General features: G+C 36.7%; 3 protein-coding genes across 3 annotated transcripts; all 3 read left to right on the forward strand.

The window, feature by feature from the left end:
- The first annotated feature begins 3072 nt into the window (after positions 1-3072).
- Positions 3073-9333, forward strand: LOC109159902 (pantothenate kinase 1-like). The gene is made up of 10 exons (XM_019308010.1): positions 3073-3371; positions 3839-4048; positions 4551-4597; positions 5703-5819; positions 6458-6577; positions 6827-6921; positions 7010-7100; positions 7883-8014; positions 8805-8917; positions 9126-9333. The coding sequence occupies exons 1-10, from the start codon at positions 3257-3259 to the stop codon at positions 9331-9333; spliced, it is 1248 nt and encodes a 415-aa protein (XP_019163555.1). The 5' UTR covers positions 3073-3256.
- Positions 9334-12772: 3439 nt separating this feature from the next.
- LOC109159903 lies at positions 12773-13651 on the forward strand. The gene has a single exon (XM_019308011.1). The coding sequence runs from the start codon at positions 12773-12775 to the stop codon at positions 13649-13651; it is 879 nt and encodes a 292-aa protein (XP_019163556.1).
- Positions 13652-19602: 5951 nt separating this feature from the next.
- On the forward strand, positions 19603-20517 carry LOC109159904. The gene has a single exon (XM_019308013.1). The coding sequence runs from the start codon at positions 19603-19605 to the stop codon at positions 20515-20517; it is 915 nt and encodes a 304-aa protein (XP_019163558.1).
- Positions 20518-21045: the final 528 nt, after the last annotated feature.

The following is a 21045-nucleotide window of genomic DNA, read 5'->3' on the forward strand; positions in this document are numbered from 1 at the left end:
TCTGTATCCATCCTTAACAGAGTAACAACCTTTTGTATCCCCATGCCAATACCAAGCGTCCTTATAGTCTGGTGAGACAGGTATCTTTAAAATGCGATCTACATCAGTAGGTTGAAAAATGTCTGTTAGGATCGAGTGATCCCATTTACCAGTATCCTGATCAATTAACCCTACTACTTTTGCTGCAGCAAGCTGAGGGGGCATTTCAGTATGTATCATTGGGTCTTGACCATCCTAGAGCCATGGGTGGTTCCATATTAATGTTGTTTTCCCATTCCCAATTCGGCGTCTGACACCACTACAAATTAAATCCTTAGTTGCATAATACTCCTCCAGCAAAAGCTATGATTATTCCCCAAGCATGCTTCAGAAAAAGAATCTCTAGGATAATATCTAGCCTTGTATACCCGAGCTACCAATGAATCTGGTTTAGTGAGAAAACGTTATGCCTGTTTACCCAACATGGCTAAATTAAAAGCTTTCAAATCTTTGAAACCCAAGCCACCATGCTTCTTTGGAATACATAATTTATCCCATGCTTTTCCGTGTATACCTGATCAGTTCCACTACCCCACCAATATCTATTCATGGTTCGTTCAATAGCTGTGCAGACAGAAATAGGCAATAAAAATACACTCATTGAAAATGTAGGCATAGATTGAGCCACACTTTTCAATAAAACCTCCTTACCAGCCTGTGAAAGCAATTTTTTATTCCAAGACCCAATCCTCCGCCTGATCTTATCCTCAATATATGAAAAGACTGCCTTTTTATTTCTTCCAATAAAAGGGGGGATTCCCAGATATTTACCAAAATTCGGTGCCTGAACCACCCCCAAGACTTGCGCCACTTCCTCTCTATGAGCCTCACATGTATTTTTGCTATAGCATATACTGGAAACTTATGATAATTCACCATCTGCCGATTCTGCCCAGATAAACTCTCGTACCTTGATAAACAATTCTTTATTTCACCAGCTTCCTGTATATTAGCTTTGAAAAATAAGAGAATGTCATCAGCAAAAAAACAAATGAGTAATAGGGGGGCTCCCCTTGCCACTCTACAACCATGAATAGAACCCCTGCTTTGTGCATGTTGTAACAATAACGAGAGACCTTTTGCACAAATAATAAAGAGATAACGGGATAAAGGGTCCCCTTGCCTCAAACCTCGCGTGGGCACGACCTGTTCACTGCGATTGCCATTTATCAAGATCCTATAGGACACAGTAGTGACACATACCATAATTAATTCGACCCATCTATTATCAAATCCCAAAGCCAGTAACATGCCACGCAGAAAAGACCATCCATGCGGTCATAGGCTTTAGCCATATCTAGCTTGATGGTTCCCCATCCCATAACACCACACGATTTTTTGTTCAAAAAATGTCCCGCATCAGCAGCTATTAGGATATTGTCTGTTTTCAATCTATCAGGTATAAAGGCGCTCTGTGAGTCAGAAATAATATCATCCATCATCGGCTTCATTCTATTTGTTATCATCTTGGCCATAACCTTATACACCACATTACTTAGGGCTATAGGTCTTAGATCGGATACTAGCTCAGGAGTATTCTTTTTGGGAATGAGAACGATATCAGTATCGTTCAAATTATGAGGCAAAGTACGAGATTCCAAGCATCCTATTACAAAATTCGAAACATCCCCCTACCACATCCCAAAAATGCTGATAAATACCCGGATTCATTCCATCCGGGCCTGGAGCCTTATCGGGAAACATTGAAAAAAGAGCATCCTTGACCTCCTCCAATACAAAAGGGCGAAGCAGAGACTCATTATGGGCTTGTGTAATCCGTGGAATAATGGTTTCAAAAAAGTCTTCCCCACCCTCCGGTATGCTAGAGTGGAATATCATATTAAAGTAATCCAGGATAACATTTGTCATGACATTTCCCTCCACCCAATCTCCAGCATCATTCATTAATCTAGATAGAGAGTTCTTTTTCTTGCGATGAGAAGCATACCTGTGAAAAAATCTCGTGTTGGTGTCAGCGTCCTTGAGCCAGTGTTGCTTGGCTCTCTGTTTCCAGTATGCATCCTCCTGGGTTTCAAGGCGGCTCAGGCGTTCTTCCAGACGTTGGAATTCGGCCAGAGAAGACGGATCAGAACACCCTCTCAAACGCAACTGCTCCTTTCTTAAACTCATAATTTGCTCCCCAAACTTATGAAAATGATCACCTCCCCACTGGGCTAGGCGGCCACCACAGTAGCCAATACAATCTTGTTGCCCCATACACTTTCCTTCATCCCAAGACTTCTCTACCACTCCCCTACAGCCCTCATCATGCAGCCAGGCCATCTCAAAACGAAAGTCCCTTCTCCCATTCCTGCCTTGGCCAAGACCACGAATACCCAAGAACAGTGCCGAATGGTCAGAATTACGGGTCAAAAGGTTGGAGACCCGTGCTTCTGGAACAATACTGTGCCAACTTTCCGTTGCTAAAACCTTGTCCAATCTTTTCTCAATCCAGGCTGTCGTACCCTGGCTTTTTTCCCATGTAAACCGGTATCCATCCATATGCATTTGGGACAAACCACATTCCTCAATAGTATCCCCAAAACCGCGAAGGAGACTATTTGGATGCGGATTTCCCCCTCTTTTCTCATGCTGGTAGATGAGATAATCTAAGTTGGATCAGTTAATTTGTAATTGTATTAATTGTCTTGCTTACCACCGCTTCAAATTGCCAAGTTAAACATATAAGAGATTATTAATGGAGTTTGGTACGTTAATGGGGACCTCAATCTCCGTGAAGTTGAAAACTAAGGTAAAGTTGAAATGTTGAATCCTGGTGAAAGAAATATAAAAGAGTTCTACTACTTTAGCTCTCAATCTCTACTCATTTTTATTTTCTAATGTGACAAATGATAATAAATTATTTTTGCTCGTGGATCCAAAGAAAATGTCTAGATCAAAATTTTAAGTGAGGAAATAAAAGTAAGAAATAAAATTTGAGAATGCAAATAGTACTTTTCAATATAAAAATGGCTTTGAAAAAAAAAAATGAAAGATAGAGATTGGATAACGGCCTAATATGGAAAGAATGAATAAATAAATTACGAGTCAAATTCGATACGAAACCGTTGACGGGAGTCAAATTTTGTCATTTTCTGCCTGAAAAGGAATATTCCGGCGAATGTTGGGTCTGATTGGCGCGAGTAATAAAGCAATTGAAGCAGCATTCTTGCATACGATCATACAGATATAGCATAGCCAATCAACTGAAGTAAAAATGCAAATGGATACTGTTCGATTCGACCGGATCATCGAGGAAATAGATTCCAACGCCGAGCGGCTTCAAGGATCCGATGATGGTGAAATTTCACATTTGGCTATCGATATTGGAGGTAATTCTCGATTTTCTAACTTTCATCGGTTTTTTTAATCACCCTAAGTTAATTTGAAAACAAAAGTATTTTATTTCTCAGTTTTCTTTGTGCTATTATCTTTCCAAGCTGAATCTCGAAAATATTCGCTTTATTTTTGAGGTTTTCTGCGACTACCGGCTTTAATTGCGATGCGTGAGGTTTGTTATTCTTATGAGGGGAGTAATGGTGTTGTTTCAGGGAAAAAGAAAGCCAGCTTTGTTTATAATTGTCCTGAAAACTCGAAAGTCGATAGAGAAATCTTTAGTGCAGAAATAGGGTACTGTAAAATTAGCATTTTATTGCACCAGGTCCTGCGTGTTTATGAATGATTTTTATTTAGATTGATTCCTTTATAAGAACAAAGTTTTGTACTACTTGTTATAAGTTGCATTGGCTGCAAAGCAAATGCACCACCATTACCTGAATGCCTACTTATCTTTCTGCAGGTTCACTCATCAAGATGGTCTATGTTTCAAGCAACAATCATTGCTCAACTAATGATCAGCAAGGGCAATTGTCAAATGAAACAGTGTCTATACTGAACGGCAACTGGAACCATTCTGCTTTGTGTGGCAGTCTTCACTTTGTCAAGTTTGAAACAAGAATGATCAGCAAATGCATCAAATTTTTGTCTTCTAAGAAGCTTCAATACCCTGGTATGTGTGTTCATATGATGATTAATGCATTTCTGAATGGAATTCATGAATTAGTCTCTAGACTTCAGCCACCTTATAGCTCCATTAGACATTTTAAGACTTTCTGCTCTTTTATAGGTTATTTTGGGCTTATCATCATGTGTTGTGAAATGAAAACTGTCCTACCTCATTTTTGGTATTCAAATTTGGCAAAAAGATAACTGTTGTTTTATGATGTTAAATCTCCCCCACAATAGACTTTGAGGAATGATTTATTTTGACATTCATATACATCTTTATTTCACAAAATCCTAGTACCTCAGTAAACCTTGTGTGTGTCAGGACTCAGGTGACCTGTACATGTTGTCTTAACAGCATAATAAAGGAAAAGTTGTCACTGCAGTGAATTCACTGATCTCATCTTTTGATAATTTGGAGAATCTGATAAGTGGTTGTTACGTATGCTATTTTGTTTATGCCATTTGATCTTCTTGTTACACTTACAGATATAGAATGGTTACAGGTGGTCGATGTCATGAACTTCACACCAATGAGAAGATTATCATTAAGGTATAAATATTTCGCACCGTCAAATCTTTGGTTCTAAGCATATCTCCACCTGATATAGAATGGTTGCTTGCTTTTTATAGATTAACTCTGTACTTGTGAAATGCCTGGCATTATCTGCTTTTCCCCTCCCCATTGCAATGTCCTCATGGCTTCCTGCTGTTGCTTTGGTCATAGTATGTGACTCATTGGCTGACTGATCAAATGTACAATCACTTAGGTTGCCAAGGATTCTCAAGCATTGTGTTCCATAGTTAGTCATGAGGATATTTAGGCTACATTTACTTCAATTCTCTGTTTTCCTATCTCCAGTTCTCCATTCTCCATTCTTTTTTGTTTTCCAAATGTAGAAGATAAATTCTCTGTTTTTAGTTTTGCCAAATTTCCATTTCTTTAGAAAAATGGAGAATTCCTCTGGCTAGTAAATTGTCAAATATCTAATTACCAGAATATGAAAGAATTGTTGAAAGTTTTCATTATAAACAACAGTTTTGCACCTACATAACAGTTTAAAGGGTAGGGGTATAATGGATAAAATTACTTTTCCCTTTTTGATTTCATAAGTGCTTGTGCAGATGATGATTTCCTATCTTTTGGGATTGGGAAAATATAATGGATAAAATTACTTTTCCCTTTTTGATTTCAATTAATTCCCCGTCTGTGTTGTTAACCTTAATACACCACCATTCACAACTTTCAATTGGTAAGATTAAATTAAAAGTCCAAACTTTTAATACTACTCTTGATATATATTCCTTGTAGCTAGTTAATCATCAATTGTGATAACATTATTATTGCCCTTTCTACGAACAACAAAGTCAAAATGTCACACAGATGGTTACTTTATGTGGTTTATGCTTGTAGAGTGGTAGAGCTGGTGCAACTTGCTGCACAGTATACTTTGTGGTCAATCATACTTTTTTCTTGAATGACATCCCAATCAAACTGTGTCACTGAAACTGGCACTGGCAGAATATCATTTAATTTGTTTGTGGCTTGAGATTCAGAGAGTATAATTGTTGACACATTAGGTGATTAATTTACTGATTGACCATCAAACTTGCTGAAAAGTAGAATAACCTATTAATATGTTGTTATCCATTCAAAGGCAACAGGTGGAGGTGCATTCAAATTTGCTGATCTGTTCAAAGAAAAGCTAGGAATTACTCTAGACAAAGTGGATGAAATGGATTGTCTTGTTGCTGGAGCAAATTTTCTGCTTGAGGTAGGCTTTTAATAGTAGGATGTATCTGGTTAGTATCCTGCCTTTGGTGGTTCTCATGGATTCCTCTGTGCAGTATCATATTTTATTCTTTTGTTTTCTAGTTTTTGTTTTGGTTTTTTTTTTTTTTTTTTTCTGTTTATCTGTGTGTTCTGCATGTAAATTCATTCAGGTTTCCCCACTCCACAATCATTGCTACCCTGTTAAGAGTAATTATTTATCATGTGACTGAGGTTCTAATTATATATTATTTTTTTATTGTTGAAATTTAAGAGTAGTGCTCTGAATTTTGATCCATGCACTTGAGAGCTCAACATTGGTGCATTAAAATGAAACTAATTTTTGAAAATACTTAATTCGTCATTTTTTCTTTCTCTATGTGACTCTGACATATGCAGTGTTTTGGGATTATGATTATAGTTTCTTTTCTTTTAGAACTCAAATATAGAAGCCTTATTTGTTTAGAGCTTCCTTATCATTTGAAATCTGAGTGGGAAGTGATTTTTTATCCTTAAAGTGGTCATATCCCATAGCTTCAAATGTTATTTCTGAAATTGAGCTTTTCCTCTATGATTTTCATACCCTTTTCCTATTGATTAATTGATAAAAGAAGTTTTATTCCTCTTTTTTTTGGTGAGTAGTCTGTTCACCAAGAAGCTTTTACATACATGGATGGGAAGAAGGAATACCAGCAGATTGATCAAAATGATCTTTACCCTTACCTCCTTGTCAATATTGGGTCAGGAGTTAGCATGATCAAGGTAAATTCTCTCATGCATGGAGGAGTTTTGAGGGATGTAGGGGAAAGGAGGAAGTAGAGTAGCTAATGCAGAACATTAATTCCACAAGGCTTGCAGAGAAATCTTTGACTGCATACTATATCAAAATGATTAAATAACATTATTTATATTTTTCTGAAGACATACCATATATATTCTAGGAGTGAAACCAACAAGCTTTAGTAATCATAATATATTTAAGCACATCATTCATTTTGGTGCCAATGGTAGGTGGATGGAGAAAACAAGTTTGAGCGAGTAAGCGGAACCAGTATTGGTGGTGGCACTTTTTGGGGCTTAGGAAAGCTTTTGACCAAGTGCAATAGGTTTGGATTTTTTTTTCTTCTTATCATGTTTTACTAAATTCTGAGTTAGTTCTGACAACAAGATAATAAATATGCATTCATATACCAGTTTTGATGAGTTGCTGGAACTGAGTCATCGAGGAAACAACAGAGTTATAGATATGCTTGTAGGAGACATTTATGGAACTGACTATTCAAAGGTATGTCTTCTTTTATAGTTTTATTTATCTTGAGACATTTGCACATGTTAGAAACTCCATCATCATTTTCTAAGTTAATGAAACATTAAGGGTTCATAAGTATTAAACAATTTCAACATCTATGTTCTATGCCCAACATCCGTAGTATTCAGGTTTTACAAATTTCCTCTGGATGCATTTGCTGGATATGGAACAAATTTAATATTTTAAAACACCTTACTTGAAGGAGAAGGTGTTGTGCATGGTGGAATGTTGTTGCTGGTTGATTCATGTCTGTCTTCCAATAAAGGGTGGTTGATATAATGTGCTAGTATGTTTCTATTATGTGTGTTGAGTTTTCTGGAAGGGTAATGCTACATGGACCAAAAGTTTTCACCATTTGATGTGGCAATATATGATTCATATTTGATTAATAAGTAGATTCCTTTTTAATGTGGGGGTCAGCCAATTCATGGTAACCAATGAATAAAAAGAGTTTTATTAATGGTGAAATATTTTGGTGAAAACTTTAGGTTCATGTAGCATTAGCATTTCTGGAATCTTGGGCAGGTAAGGAATTCTTTGATGGGTTAACATACAAAAGCTATGGATCTATATATCTGCATTTGCATTAAGAAGATGAAATATAAATTTATGCTGCTAACATAATGAACTTTATTAACTTTAAACTGTTGATTCTGTTGTTGTAATTGGCCCATATACAACTTAACTTAAACTGCAATTTGTGGCCATGTAGAGCTTACTGATCCGTTTTTTTTTCTGAAATTGATTAATGATAACAGATTGGCCTTGCCTCAACAGCTATTGCTTCTAGCTTTGGCAAAGCAATCTCAGAAAATAAAGAGCTAGAAGAATGGAAACCAGAAGATATTGCACGTTCTCTGCTGAGAATGATTTCAAATAACATTGGTCAGGTGAGTAAAAATTTACCAAGTTCTCTTAGTGACAGTTTTAGATAGTTCTTTTGGTAGATCTTTTTAGATATTACTAGCAAAGTACATTTCACTAAAGATTTTTACATCTATGCATTACTCCAATCTTTAGATATTGATTGTATATGTTATTTAATCTCCCCCCTCCACCTTGCCTCTCTCTCTCTCTCTCTCTATCTCTAGGAGTAATTCATAAACAAAGGAGAGGCAAGAAATTAAGACTGATAGGATGAAAATATCTATCCTTATCACATTCTATCTTGTGATAATTTTGATTCCTGGCTAATTACGAGTAAGGGTTTTGGAATTGTTGGAGGTGAACTCTACTTTAAATACTTTGTTGCAAGTTTGACTTATAATTGGTAGAAATTGGGACTGAGGGTAACAAAAAGGCATTAATACTATTTTTTCCAGAATGTAGAGGATTGTTTTAAAATGATTAAATGATTATGCAATGTATGTGTGTGTATGCTTGTACTAGTTTTGCTCTGAAACAGTGCCTTTTTAACATTGGTCACTGTTTATTACATTTCCTTTCCAAGAGTATTGCATATGTGCAGTTTAACAGTTTTGTACTTTTTGCCGGTATAGTGCATTTTCTCATCTAAGATAATATTTTCTTATGTTGTCACATTCTTTTTTCCTCTATGGTTATTGTTATTGTTATTGTTATGATGATGATGATGATGATGCTATCATCATCATTATTATTTATTTATTTACTTATTTTTTAATTTAGATGTTTTGCTTTCATTTACTTTTTTGTATTCAGATTGCATACCTTAATGCGCTCCGCTATGGACTGAAAAGAATATTTTTTGGAGGGTTTTTCATCCGGGGCCATGCTTATACAATGGACACAATTTCTGTGGCAGTTGATTTCTGGTACCTTTTCTGCTCCTCTTAGGTCCTAGTCTTACTATTCTCCTTCTGAACCAACACTAAGAATGCGATATCTAAATTGATGCACCTGTGATACTGATAGGAGAGATGGTGCTACATTTTTAAGTTCCGTTGACTTAAGAAGAGATCAGTCAATGGAGAAAACATAAAACGTAATGTCATGATTCATACCCGGTTGTAATGATTGCAGGTCAAAATCAGAGATGAAAGCAATGTTTTTGCTGCATGAAGGATTTCTGGGACCGGTAGGGGCTTTCATGAATTACAAAAAAGATGACCTGTCTGAGCTGATGGCAGATCAGCTAAAAACAGAAAACCATCCAAGAACATCATGCGGTGAAGATCGACTGCAGACCTCATCTTCAGTGGATCAGAAGGTAACAGAGCAATCGATCTGATACTTGCGTGACTATGATTATTTAGGAAGTCTTATTTTATTACAATTGCATTACATAGTTTAGATATGTAGAAACTACTATATAGTTATAAAACTTATTTACTCTTGGTCTTTGAGTTAGTTTAGGTAGTTTAATTATTTCGAAACTGCCAAATAATTAATCATTCTTAGTTTAAGAATATTTGTAATCAACCCTATAAAAGGGTGTATTATTTAGAATAATGGAAGGCAGAAATTCAATCCCAAAAAGGGTTTTAAGGGAATTTTGAGTCTCAAGCAAACATAGTGTTTTCTTCTTTTCCTTTTCCAAATATTATTCTTTGTTCATTTTTCTTTATGTTTTCTTGCCCGTTACGGGAGAACATAGCACGATCACAGGTTGCAAGCAAGAAAATGAAGTGCTAAACTGTAAATTAGCATTGAGAATCTTTCTGTATTATTATGTATTATGTGATTTTACTTGTGTTGAAACTTGGAAGTGCTAGCAAATCTGATACATAACTTTTTATACTTCTGGCATCTTGTTCAGATGGCAGGGTATGCTTCCTCTGTTACATTAATAGAAAATGTGTTGTAACAAAAGATTTGTTTTGACTTCTCTTCAAGAATTTGTAATGCAAAAATGATTTTTTACTACCAAGCTTCTTCAATTTATTTATTTATTTTTGTTTCAATCTCTAATCATTTTGAATATTTCCACTGGTAGTCTAGTAGTTTGTAGTCTGTATATTGTCCTGTAGAAGTGCCATTATCTCTTAATAAACAAATAGGTTTGTAACAATCTCCTTAAACTTTTTCAGGATCTAAAAATAAATTTTGAAAGAAAGTAAAAGAGAAGTAGAGATCGAGTTTGTGGAAGAGGAGAAAGTGGAAGCGGAGAAAGGAGAGAGAATTGAAATTATTATTAATTGAGATTGTATATATCCATACACTCATCCACCAATCAAACTCAATAATAGAATCTATGAGTCCGTAAGGGCTTAATTTATCGGTTTAGTAGACAGTATTTGAAAGAAGAAATCAAGGTTTGAATCTCAACAACGATAATGTGAGGATTATACTTAAAGTGGGTAAATTTTTTGTGCGCACAGTCATTTGACCCTGTTTACCTCCTCCCACATGCTCTATAAGGTTGGGGCTGTTGAGCATATAATATATATAAACATAAATGTACAATCCAACTATTAACTTAGATTTTTAGTTGATATGAAGCATATGATGAAGACCCTTTGGGTTAGAGATTCAACTTTTTGAAAAAAGAATAATAGAATCTACTATTGTATAAAGCATTTGGAGAGGTAGAGAGAAGTGGAATTAGTAACGTCGGACAAAGCTCACATCCATTTGCTTTACATTGGCAACCCACATGTTAAATTATCATTAGGGTGTTGATTCGATTAATTTGGTTAATAACCAAACCGAATTTCGAATGCTTTAACTATTAATCAAATTGAAATTTTTTGCTTTCGAATTAATGGAATAAAAATTGTCGGTTAATCGGTTGGTTAACTGAAATATTTTAGTCTAATTTAAAAAATTAAATTTACAAATAAAATTTGTAAATTTATAATTTCACACCACAAAATAGTCATTACATTAATACATAAATGATATTCCTCAAAAAAAAATTAATAAATAAATGATAATTTTTAAAAACATATATATATACACGTAATTTGATTAGCCGATTAGTTATTTTAGTTAATTAACACTTTCGAACCGAATTAACTGTTTACTAAATCAAAATGTTTAGTTAAAATATGATTAATCAAATTTGGTTGGTTCGGTCACTTAACCGATTTTTCACTGAATTATGCATATCCCTAGTTATTTCTATGACTTTCTAGTTAATGTAGTCTGTCATCATATTCAAATTAATTTAAAACATACATAAAGTTAATCAAATTAAAAAGAAAACATCATATTAATAGATATATATGCAATTTATTCTAACTATTTCCTAGACCTAGCAATTTGTGTATACAGGTTCGTTAACGGGTTGACACGATAACGACATGAACACAATATGATAGACACATTTTATTAACATGTTTCGAATCGTGTCGACACAATATGACATGCAACTCGTTTAGACCCACTAAACCTGTTAATGTATTCTTTTTAGTGGTCTTGAGAAATATTCTTAGAGAGTAAAAATAACAACATAACTTTCGAAGTCTTAGGGTTGTTTAGACTTGAACTTTCATTTTATATTAAATAACAATGTGTTCTTAGTTGATTATAAACGAGCTTGTGTACACGGGTTCCTATAAACCGTTAACACGATAATATTAATAGGTCAGATGTGTTATTAATAAGTTTAATAGGTTGCCGACTTGAAGACACACTAAAGTGAAATTCTCTTGCCCGCATGAACAGCTCAACTAGTCATAGAGGTGAAAGTTGGAAAGAACTAAAGCGAAATTCTAAGTAGAATTGATAATTGTCGTCGGGTCTATTATTTTTATCTTTATAATAAGGCTCTGTTTGGCAAACCTAGCTGAAAAGCTATAAGTTAGGAGTTGAAAGCTGAAAAGCTATAAGCTAGGAGCTGAAAACTTAAGAGCTGTTAAATTAGCTGTTATGGTTGAAAGTGTTTGGTAAAATTAGCTTTTTGATAAGCTGATAAATGTAAAAAGACTAAAAAGGACATCTTCAAAAAATTTAAAGTAGTTTGTTTACATATTAAAATTTAACATTTTGTCTTCAACAAAATTTAACATTTTGAAATAAAACTATTAGTATAATCACGACTTAGCATCCCATAACATCTTCATCCTATTCATCATATATATTAGATAATCAATCTTATAATAATAATAATAATAATAATAATAATAATAATAATAATAATAAAGGTGCGGATAAATTTTTTTAAAGATGTTTAATAATAATAATAATAATAATAATAATAAAGGATTTGTCCTGAAAATTGCAGATAAATGAGAAGTAAAGGATTTTTAATTGGAAAGGGATGCAAATAAATGAGAAGTAAAAAGATTTTTAATTGGAAGGGTAAATGATGTTATTTAATAATAAGGATAAAAATGAAAAAAAAAAAAGTTAAGAAGCTCTTAGCTTATTTTGAAATGTTACCTAAGGTAGCGTTTCAAAATAAGCTCTTATTTTAAGTTATGAGCTTATTTTGGAAACATTACTAAACAAAGTTTATACTTAGTAGCTTAAAATAAGTTATAAGTCCCTAAATAAGTTTTGTCAAACAGAGCCTAAATATTTTTTTATCCCTAATTAAACATTTTCACCGTACGTCCCTACCCTGGCTCAACGCTACCCATATATATTGTTATTATATAGTTCCAAACCTCATTATTACACATTTACACCAAAATACCTGATCTATCACTCTCTCGCTCTCGCTCTCGCTCTCGCTCTAAGTCTGATCTCACTCGTCCCATATTTACGAATAAAAGTTTACGTACATGGCTCTTCGTTCTCTCCATGGTTTCATATTCAAGCCTACTGACAAGGAGTTGCTGCAATATTTGGAGGCTTTCGTCCTCGGAAAACCTCTCAAGCACACCTCCGATTTCTTCTCAATGGAAGATCTTTACGGAGCGAAAGAACCGTCTGAAATTTTCGGCTCCGGCGGCCTTATGACCCGCTATTACTTCACCGAGTTGAGGAGAAAAAGCGAACGTGGCTCAAGATTCTTGCGCAACGTCGGAGACCGCGGGACGTGGAAGGGCCAGGACGCAGGACAACCTATCAGAGTCGGCAAGAAAACGAAAACAGTTATGGGATTCAAGAAAAGCTTGCGGTACGAAGCCAAAAAATCAAAAAGCAAGGGCGGCGCCGATGAACGTCGTGGGGAGGTTTGGCTCATGAAGGAATATTCACTGTCCGATGATTATCTCCGAGATAAAAACGTTGTCCCCAAGGATGTCGTATTGTGCCGGATAAAAAGAGTCCTTAGAAACACATCAAGAAGCCGTGAATTGTCTACTCAGAATTTTAATGAAGATGATACTCCGTTGGAGATTTATAATTGGCCTGAAAATGATAACGTCATGGTATCTTTGCCATTGGAAACTTCAACTTTGGCGGGAGAGGTTTCAAATGGAGTTGATGCATATGGAGGAGTTAGCGCTAGCGCAATGGGCAGTGGAGTTGATGATGCATATGGAGGAGTGATCGCTGTGGGCAATGATCCATTACTTGATGAATTGGATGAATTGTTGAGAAAAACTCCACCTCAGGGTATTTTTGACGATTACAATATTTGGTCTGATATCCTAGCCCCAGAAGATAATGAAAGGATAGATCACCCAGGGCCAGTGCCTATTTTAAAGGCCATTTAATTAATTAAGATTACACAAAATTGTATAATATCACAGTGTTTAAAAGTAAAGATCATTCCCACAATGGGTGTTGGATTTGAGTCCCTATAACAGTTTTAGCAAGCTAGCTTGTTGAGGATATCATATGCAACTTACTGCAACCTGCCGGCTCGATCGGGCAGGTCTCTTTTATATTTTAATGGATGGATTTGTCTATTCCATTTCTTTTTGTGTTGCTTTCTAATGCTGAAACTTTCTTTAGTTAGTTCATTATTTATAAGGTTTGCATGCATTATTACAGTCTCCTGCAATGGCATTATCATTATAAGGTTATAAGGTTTGGTTGTTCTTACTGTCTTAGGGAAGGGATTGGTGAAGCATATGATACAGATCAGACATTTGTTTTGGTATTTGGAGGTCTGTATATATTTTCTGTACGTTTTGTAGGAAGTCAATTAAGTTTCTTCAGTTAGTTGTATTTTGGTTACGAGTCTGCAGTTGTATTTATATATGTTGATGATAGAGATGAGAAGTAGCTAATATTATATTTGTCCTAAGCTTCAAAGATAGAAATCAAATGTTAGGTTGGAGTACGTACTGATGGTTCCTGTCAATTTAATTTAATTTGTTTCTTTCAATTAAGTTTTAGAGTTAGGAGTTCACACTTCACTATTTCTCAACCTTCATGTCAGATGGATATAATATATATAGCACTTGCTCTATTTCTCAACCTAAAGTAATGATTTGATGAACCAAGAGTAATAAATTGATGAATTTGCAGTAGAAACTTGTTATTTAATAACTGACTACAGTTTATAATAGCAGAGTTTTTTTTTTTTTTGGTTGGGTGGGGGAGGGGGGGTGGATGGGTTGGGTAAGAGTTTTGTTTTTTGTTTTTTTTTTTAAAGATAGTTTTTCAAAATACCAAGTCAAAATGTTGCTTTAAGTAGCTAGCATTTTGGATTGAAATTTTTATTGGAAATGGGCATTCACCATATATTGTTTAGTGACTTGATTTGGTAAAATGGCTAAAATGATCATATTTGCTAACTTTTTAATAGAACACTTTTACCAAAAAGTCAATTTATATTTGTAATATTTAAATAATTCTCTTTCTAATATTTGTGAACCTAGCATCATTAGTATTTATATAATACACTAGTTTTTTTCAAGCGCATTGCGCGAATGAGATAATACATACTCAATGATTATTTTTAAATAAGTATATTTCAAAGTATATCAATACAAGATTATATAAGAGATGATCAGGAATAGATAATTGAATCTAAATTTGTTTATTTAAATCTGTAATTCAAAGTATATAAATGCAAGAGAATATACGAAAAATTGATTATAATTGTCACTAAAATAAATATTAGCAACTTTGTAATAGCTAGTCTAAAAACGATAGTCTAAATAAATACTACTTTTAGTTTAAATTTTTTTTAAGTCTTCTTAATTTTCTTTTGAGTAGCATTGTTATTGTCTTAATCTTTAGAACTTGCCCTCTTCTTTTTATTATTAGTGTGTCATGTGCAATCGGGTTACTGATGGTAGCTAGCATAAGGGGCAGCATCATATATGCAATGAGACTATGGTGTAGGAAGTTTTAGATTTGCCTTGTTCTGTGTATATGACTAGATCGTAGTTATACTATGAACACTTTATCTTTCACGCGCCTGTTGATATTTGACAGTGGTAGATTTGCCTCTACGATACACATCTAACAACACATAAAAGCCTCCTTACAAGCTAGGGCCTCGGCCATAAGTGGTGAGAAGCAAGTTTGTGGTGGTTATGTAAGCCTATACATATCTTCCAATGTGGTCTAATAAAAGTACTCCGGTCGTGGCTGTCATCAAGTTGGTATTGAAGCTTGCGTCGATATAACATTGCTTTGGGTGTGTGGGAAGCAGCACGGCAGTGGGTGATTGCGGCAGAAAGGGAGCAGCCGGATCTGGCACCAGCGCTGTCACGGCCTCGGGAAGCATTCCAGTATGCACTTGGTTTGGCTGCTGGACGGTGGCGGAGACACCATGCAGTGCTTGCCATGCCTTCGTTGTATTCATAGTTGACAATAATAGTTTTAAATTTAAGTTGGTTTGTTTACATATTAAAATTTAAAATTTTAAAATGAAACTATTAGTTTATTTTTGAAACATTACCAAACAGAGTTATAACTTGTTAATAGCTTAAAATAAGCTAAATGTTTCTAAATAAGCACTGCCAAACAAAGCATGCATATGCATGAAGAAGTGTTTAAAAATAAGCTATTACTTTAAACTTTCCCGGTTTTATTAAACAGAGCAATAGCTTATTTAATTTGTAGTTAAAATAAACTATATGCTCTAAAAAAAATACAGAGATGATAATTTTATTTTTTAAAAAAAAAACTAATCTAATAGTACTCCATATTATTTATGAATTTAAAAAAAAAAATTAAACATATATATATATATATATATATAGAGTAAAAGACATTTTTGGTCCTAGACTTATAGTGGCATGGACAATTTTAGTCCTTTTAAAAAAAATTAGACAATTTGTGGACACTCTTATTGTGACGAGGACAATTTTGGTCCTCCGTCAATTTTCCTGTTAAATGCTCCGTTTGAGGGGGGTAATTTCGTCTTTTCAACATACCTCCTTCCCCTTCCAACCCATTCTTCCATATTCTCCAGCTTCTGAGATGTGAATCTAAATCCAAACACAAACAATTCCCACAAAAATGGAAGCCGAGAGTGGCCTATTTCTTATCAAACTAAACAACAGAGTGGATTAAGGACAATATTTTGAACTTTAAGGACAATAGCTTGGACTTAAATGAGCTTTAAACCATAATATTTTGAACTTCAATATGAACTCCTCCCCAACCAAGCGAGTGGATTAAGGACAAGCTTTGCAGCTCTTCAGATTACTGTTCAATAAAATTTTCTCTATTTTTCTTGTTCTAATCTGTCTTTTCTTTGCACAAATTCACTTTTAAATTATTCATCAGTCAACACCCTCTCTAATTTTAACAAACAAACAATGAATTGCTTGATTACCTTTTTGATTACGCACCTCAACACCCACTGTCCTTGCTCCAACTTGAAAAGAAAACTAAAAAATTTCTTGAGTTTATTATGCCTACTAGTTTGAATTTGAATCCTCACTAACGCATAAAAGAAAATATTAATAGAACAATCGAAATTACTATAGAAGAATCACAAAAACTTTGAGACATGTATAGCAACGTAAATACAACTCCATATATAACTGCTGCTAATATTCAAAATACTCCCGACTTCTATATTTGTGGGAATTGTTTGTGTTTGGATTTACAGAGTGATTCACATTTAAGAAGTTGGAGAATATGGAAGAATGGGTTGGAAGGAGAAGGAGGTATGTTGAAAAGACGAAATTACCCCCCTCAAACGGAGCATCTGACAGAAAAATTGATGGAGGACCAAAATTGTCCTCGTCACAATAAGAGTGTCCACAAATTGTCTAATTTTTTTAAAAAGGACTAAAATTGTCCGTGCCACTATAAGTCTAGGACCAAAAATGTCTTTTACTCTATATATATATATATATATATATATATATATATATATATATATATATATATATATATATATATATATATATATATATATATATATATATATATATATATATATATATACACATGTAATTTGGTTAATTGATACTTTCAAACCGAATTAACCATTAACCGAAATTTTTAAAAATCTTTAACCATTAATCGAAGAAATATTTCGGTTAAAAAAGGTAATTGAATTTTGTCGGTTCGATCGGTTAATCGAATTTTTACCGAATTATGCACACTCCTATTTGTTTTTATGAACTGTTTAGTATATGGCTATGTTTGGCAAGCCTAGCTGAAAAGGTAGCTGAAAGCTGAAAAGTAGTTGAATGCTAAAAAACTATAAGCAAGTTGAAAACTGAAGAGCTGTTAAACTAATTGATTAGGCTTAAAAGTGTTTGGTAAAATTAGTTTTTGATAAGTTGATAAATGTAAAAATACTAAAAATGACATCTTCATAAAATTTAAATAGTTTTAAATTTAAATAGGTTTGGTTACATATTAAAATTTATCATTTTGAAATAAAAATTGTTGCAAGCAGTAGTGAATGGCGAATACGGAAACCAGTGGCGAGACGCTCTCCAGTCCGCGATTGGAAGAAGATCGCGATCTGTTGGAGCGTAGTACGAAGAAAGCCAAGAAGGCTAACGGGATGGAGGCCGATCATTCGACGAACGTAACACCGACGGACGTGTCTCTTGTACAGGAAACGCCGATGGAGGCTCTGATAGCGAACAGTGCGACTCTCATGCAGGCTCTGATAGCGAACAGTGCGACTCCCATGCAGGTAATGCATGAATTTGAATCAACTATTCAGGTAACGCCTCCCCTTGTGTCACAGGTACCAGAGACAATCAGGAGATCTTACGCTGCGACTGTAGCTGGCCATGCTGAGCGTCTTCCACGAACGGAAGGAGAACCAGAAGAGGAGGATCAGGAGGTCTTATCGGATGAAGAAGAGGATGATCCGCTCTGTCCGACGATTCAGCTGACGAAGGCGGAAGTGGAGGAGATACGGGCGCCTTGGAGGACAGTGATCATCGTTAAAGTGATGGGTAGAACCGTCGGCTATGCTTACCTACTACGCCGACTCACGTCAATGTGGAAACCGAAGGGGAAGATGGATCTCATCGCAATAGACAATGGTTATTTCATTGTGAGATTCGGGGCTGTCGAAGATCTGGAATTCGCCATGTTCGAAGGACTGTGGATTGTCTTGGATCACTACCTGATCGTGAAGCCTTGGGTGCCCGACTTCGACCCCTTCTCGGATGTAACAGAGAAAGTCCTGGTATGGATCAGAATACCATGTTTACCTGCAGAATATTACAGTCTTATTTTTCTCAGGAAGCTAGGGAATAAAGTGGGACGGACTCTTCGTGTGGATCGCGCTACGAACTCAGTTTCACGTGGAATGTTTGCACGCATATGCGTCGAAGTCGATATAACGAACCCCCTGATTTTAAAGTTTAATTATAAAGGTTGTGTTAGATCTGTAGCGTATGAAGGAATTCATATGGTGTGTTTCTCTTGCGGCATATATGGACATGAGTCTGATGTTTGCCCGAAGATGGTCAGGCCCGAGGAGGGCCGGAGGGATGAAGGTAAAGACGAGGACCGTGGGCAGCCTCCAGCAGGGAAGCGGAGTGTTATTGTTGGAGCAGCGCCGTTCGGAGAATGGATGATCGCGCCGGAGCGCAAGGCACGAGCTAGGGGCAGGCAAACTGTAAGACCATCCCGGCCGACGGGAGAGAAGAACCCAACCGAGAATAATGGCAAAGTACAGACGTCGCGGTTTGAACCTCTGGCACCGATAGAGGATGGACTTGGCGAGGGAGATACGGAGGCTATGGCAGGAAACAATGGTGAGGCGGAGATGGGACGACAGGCAGAGGCTGTGGAAGTTCCGGCAAGAGGGAAACAAGGAGGTGTGGCGGTGGGCAATGGCATAAGGCGACCGAATGTGGTAGTAGTTGAACAACAGATATTGAACGCACCTCCCGGGACATCAAGAACACCTACAGCAAGAAGGGATAACGTACCAAGAGCCCGAGGGGGAGGAAGAGTAGGACTAAGGCGTGCAGCCGAAGAAGATGAGCATGTAGTTGTGCGGGGTGAGCAAGGCGGGTTGGTGATCCATTCGTCAAGGGTGTTCGGTGGGGACGAGGCAGGCGATCTCCCATCGCCAGTCTGGCATCTCACAAAGGAACACCATAATGACCCGCCAGGGCACGTTGACGATGAAGGTGACGTGGTTATGGATTTGGAAGGAATCCCGGGGTTAAGTGATGGTGATGGGGCCACTATTGGCCATTGAGGTTTTGTTTCCCTTGCCTTGTTTACTTTGGTTTTTGTGCGTTTTTGCTTCCCTTTTTCTCACCTTTTTATGGATTGTTTGATATGGAATTGCCAAGGGGCGAGTAGAAGGCCATTCCGCCATGCCCTTAAGCACTTATTACAGGTCTACAAGCCCAATATCCTGGGTCTTTTTGAACCAAAAGTTTATGGAGATCAGGCTAACAAAATCTGCTCACAGCTCGGGTTTTCGGACTGGATCCGAGTGGAGGCCGTTGGCTTTAGTGGGGGCATTTGGGTTCTTTGGAAGGACCTGGTGCACATCTCTGTCCTTTTCACTCATCCGCAGTTTATTTTGGTGCAGGTTTCTCAAAGCAGGCAGCCACCATGGGTGTTTGCGGCAGTTTATGGAAGCCCGACCCACCACCTCCGGCGCAGACTCTGGCGGGACCTATCTCAGTCCAAACGCGGCCCACAAGGCCCTTTGCTAGTGGCCGGGGACTTCAACTCAGTCATCAACAAGGAAGAAACGACTAACTACAGTTCGTTCTCTACCCAAAGGAGCTCGGATTTTGTCAACTGGATCCAAGATGAAGATCTCTTTGACTTGGGATTTTCGGGGCCCAAGTTGACGTGGGTCAAGAATGAACCGACGGATGCTACAAAGGGGGCCCGACTTGACCGGGCCTTGTGTAATATTGACTGGCGAGTTAGGTTCCCGGATGCTGAAGTGGAGCATTTGCCTAGGGTTGCTTCGGACCATGCCCCGCTCTTACTTCGGCTACACGGGAGCCGAAGGGGCAATCCCACTAACCTTTTCCATTTTCATTTTCAGGCTGCTTGGCTTACTCACCAGGACTTGACGAAAGTTGTTAAGAGGATGTGGAACACGGATGGGGATTTGGCCGGCAACGTTCAGAGGGTTGCACATGGCCTTTCTGACTGGAATAAAGAGGTGTTTGGGAATATCTTCAAAAGGAAGAAAGATTTGCTTTCCAGGATTTGAGGAATCCAACGGATTCTAGCTAATAAGTATCATAGAGGTCTATGTAAGCTCGAACAGAAGCTAAAAGTTGAGCTGGAGGACACCTTGTATCAAGAAGAGCTGCTATGGTTCCAAAGATCAAGGGAAGATTGGATAACGTCGGGGGACAGAAACACCGCTTATTATCACGCGGCTGCAACTGTCCGTCAGTCACGCACAAAGATAACAAAGTTGATAGACGAGAACGGGAACTGACTCACTGAGGGCGAAGGGCTACGAGAACATGTTAGGAACTTTTATGCTGCTCTGTTCACCGAAGACACGGAGGCGACAGGTGTGCTCGATATTGAAGCACGTTTCCCTAGGATTAGGCGCATAGACAGACGGGTGTTTAATAGGGATGTCACAAAAGAGGAAGTGCAGAAGGCTGTCTTTGACATGAAACCGTTCAAAGCCCCGGGCCCGAATGGCTTACCGGCGGGCTTCTATCAGCATACGTGGGAAGTAACTGGAGATAGCATTTTCAATTTGGTCAGAAGTGTTTTCAGA

Source organism: Ipomoea nil, unplaced genomic scaffold (assembly GCF_001879475.1).
Source record: "Ipomoea nil cultivar Tokyo-kokei standard unplaced genomic scaffold, Asagao_1.1 scaffold2845, whole genome shotgun sequence".
In the NCBI taxonomy this organism is placed as follows: Eukaryota; Viridiplantae; Streptophyta; class Magnoliopsida; order Solanales; family Convolvulaceae; genus Ipomoea; species Ipomoea nil.

Excerpts from the sequence above, each read along its gene's own strand:
- LOC109159902 (XM_019308010.1), top strand. The coding sequence starts at position 3,257 with ATGCAAATGGATACTGTTCGATTCGACCGGATCATCGAGGAAATAGAT. Across the intron at positions 6,578-6,826 it reads CAGGAGTTAGCATGATCAAG|GTGGATGGAGAAAACAAGTT; the intron begins GTAAATTCTCTC and ends TGCCAATGGTAG. Across the intron at positions 6,922-7,009 it reads CTTTTGACCAAGTGCAATAG|TTTTGATGAGTTGCTGGAAC; the intron begins GTTTGGATTTTT and ends TTCATATACCAG.
- LOC109159903 (XM_019308011.1), top strand. The coding sequence starts at position 12,773 with ATGGCTCTTCGTTCTCTCCATGGTTTCATATTCAAGCCTACTGACAAG.
- LOC109159904 (XM_019308013.1), top strand. The coding sequence starts at position 19,603 with ATGGATTGTTTGATATGGAATTGCCAAGGGGCGAGTAGAAGGCCATTC.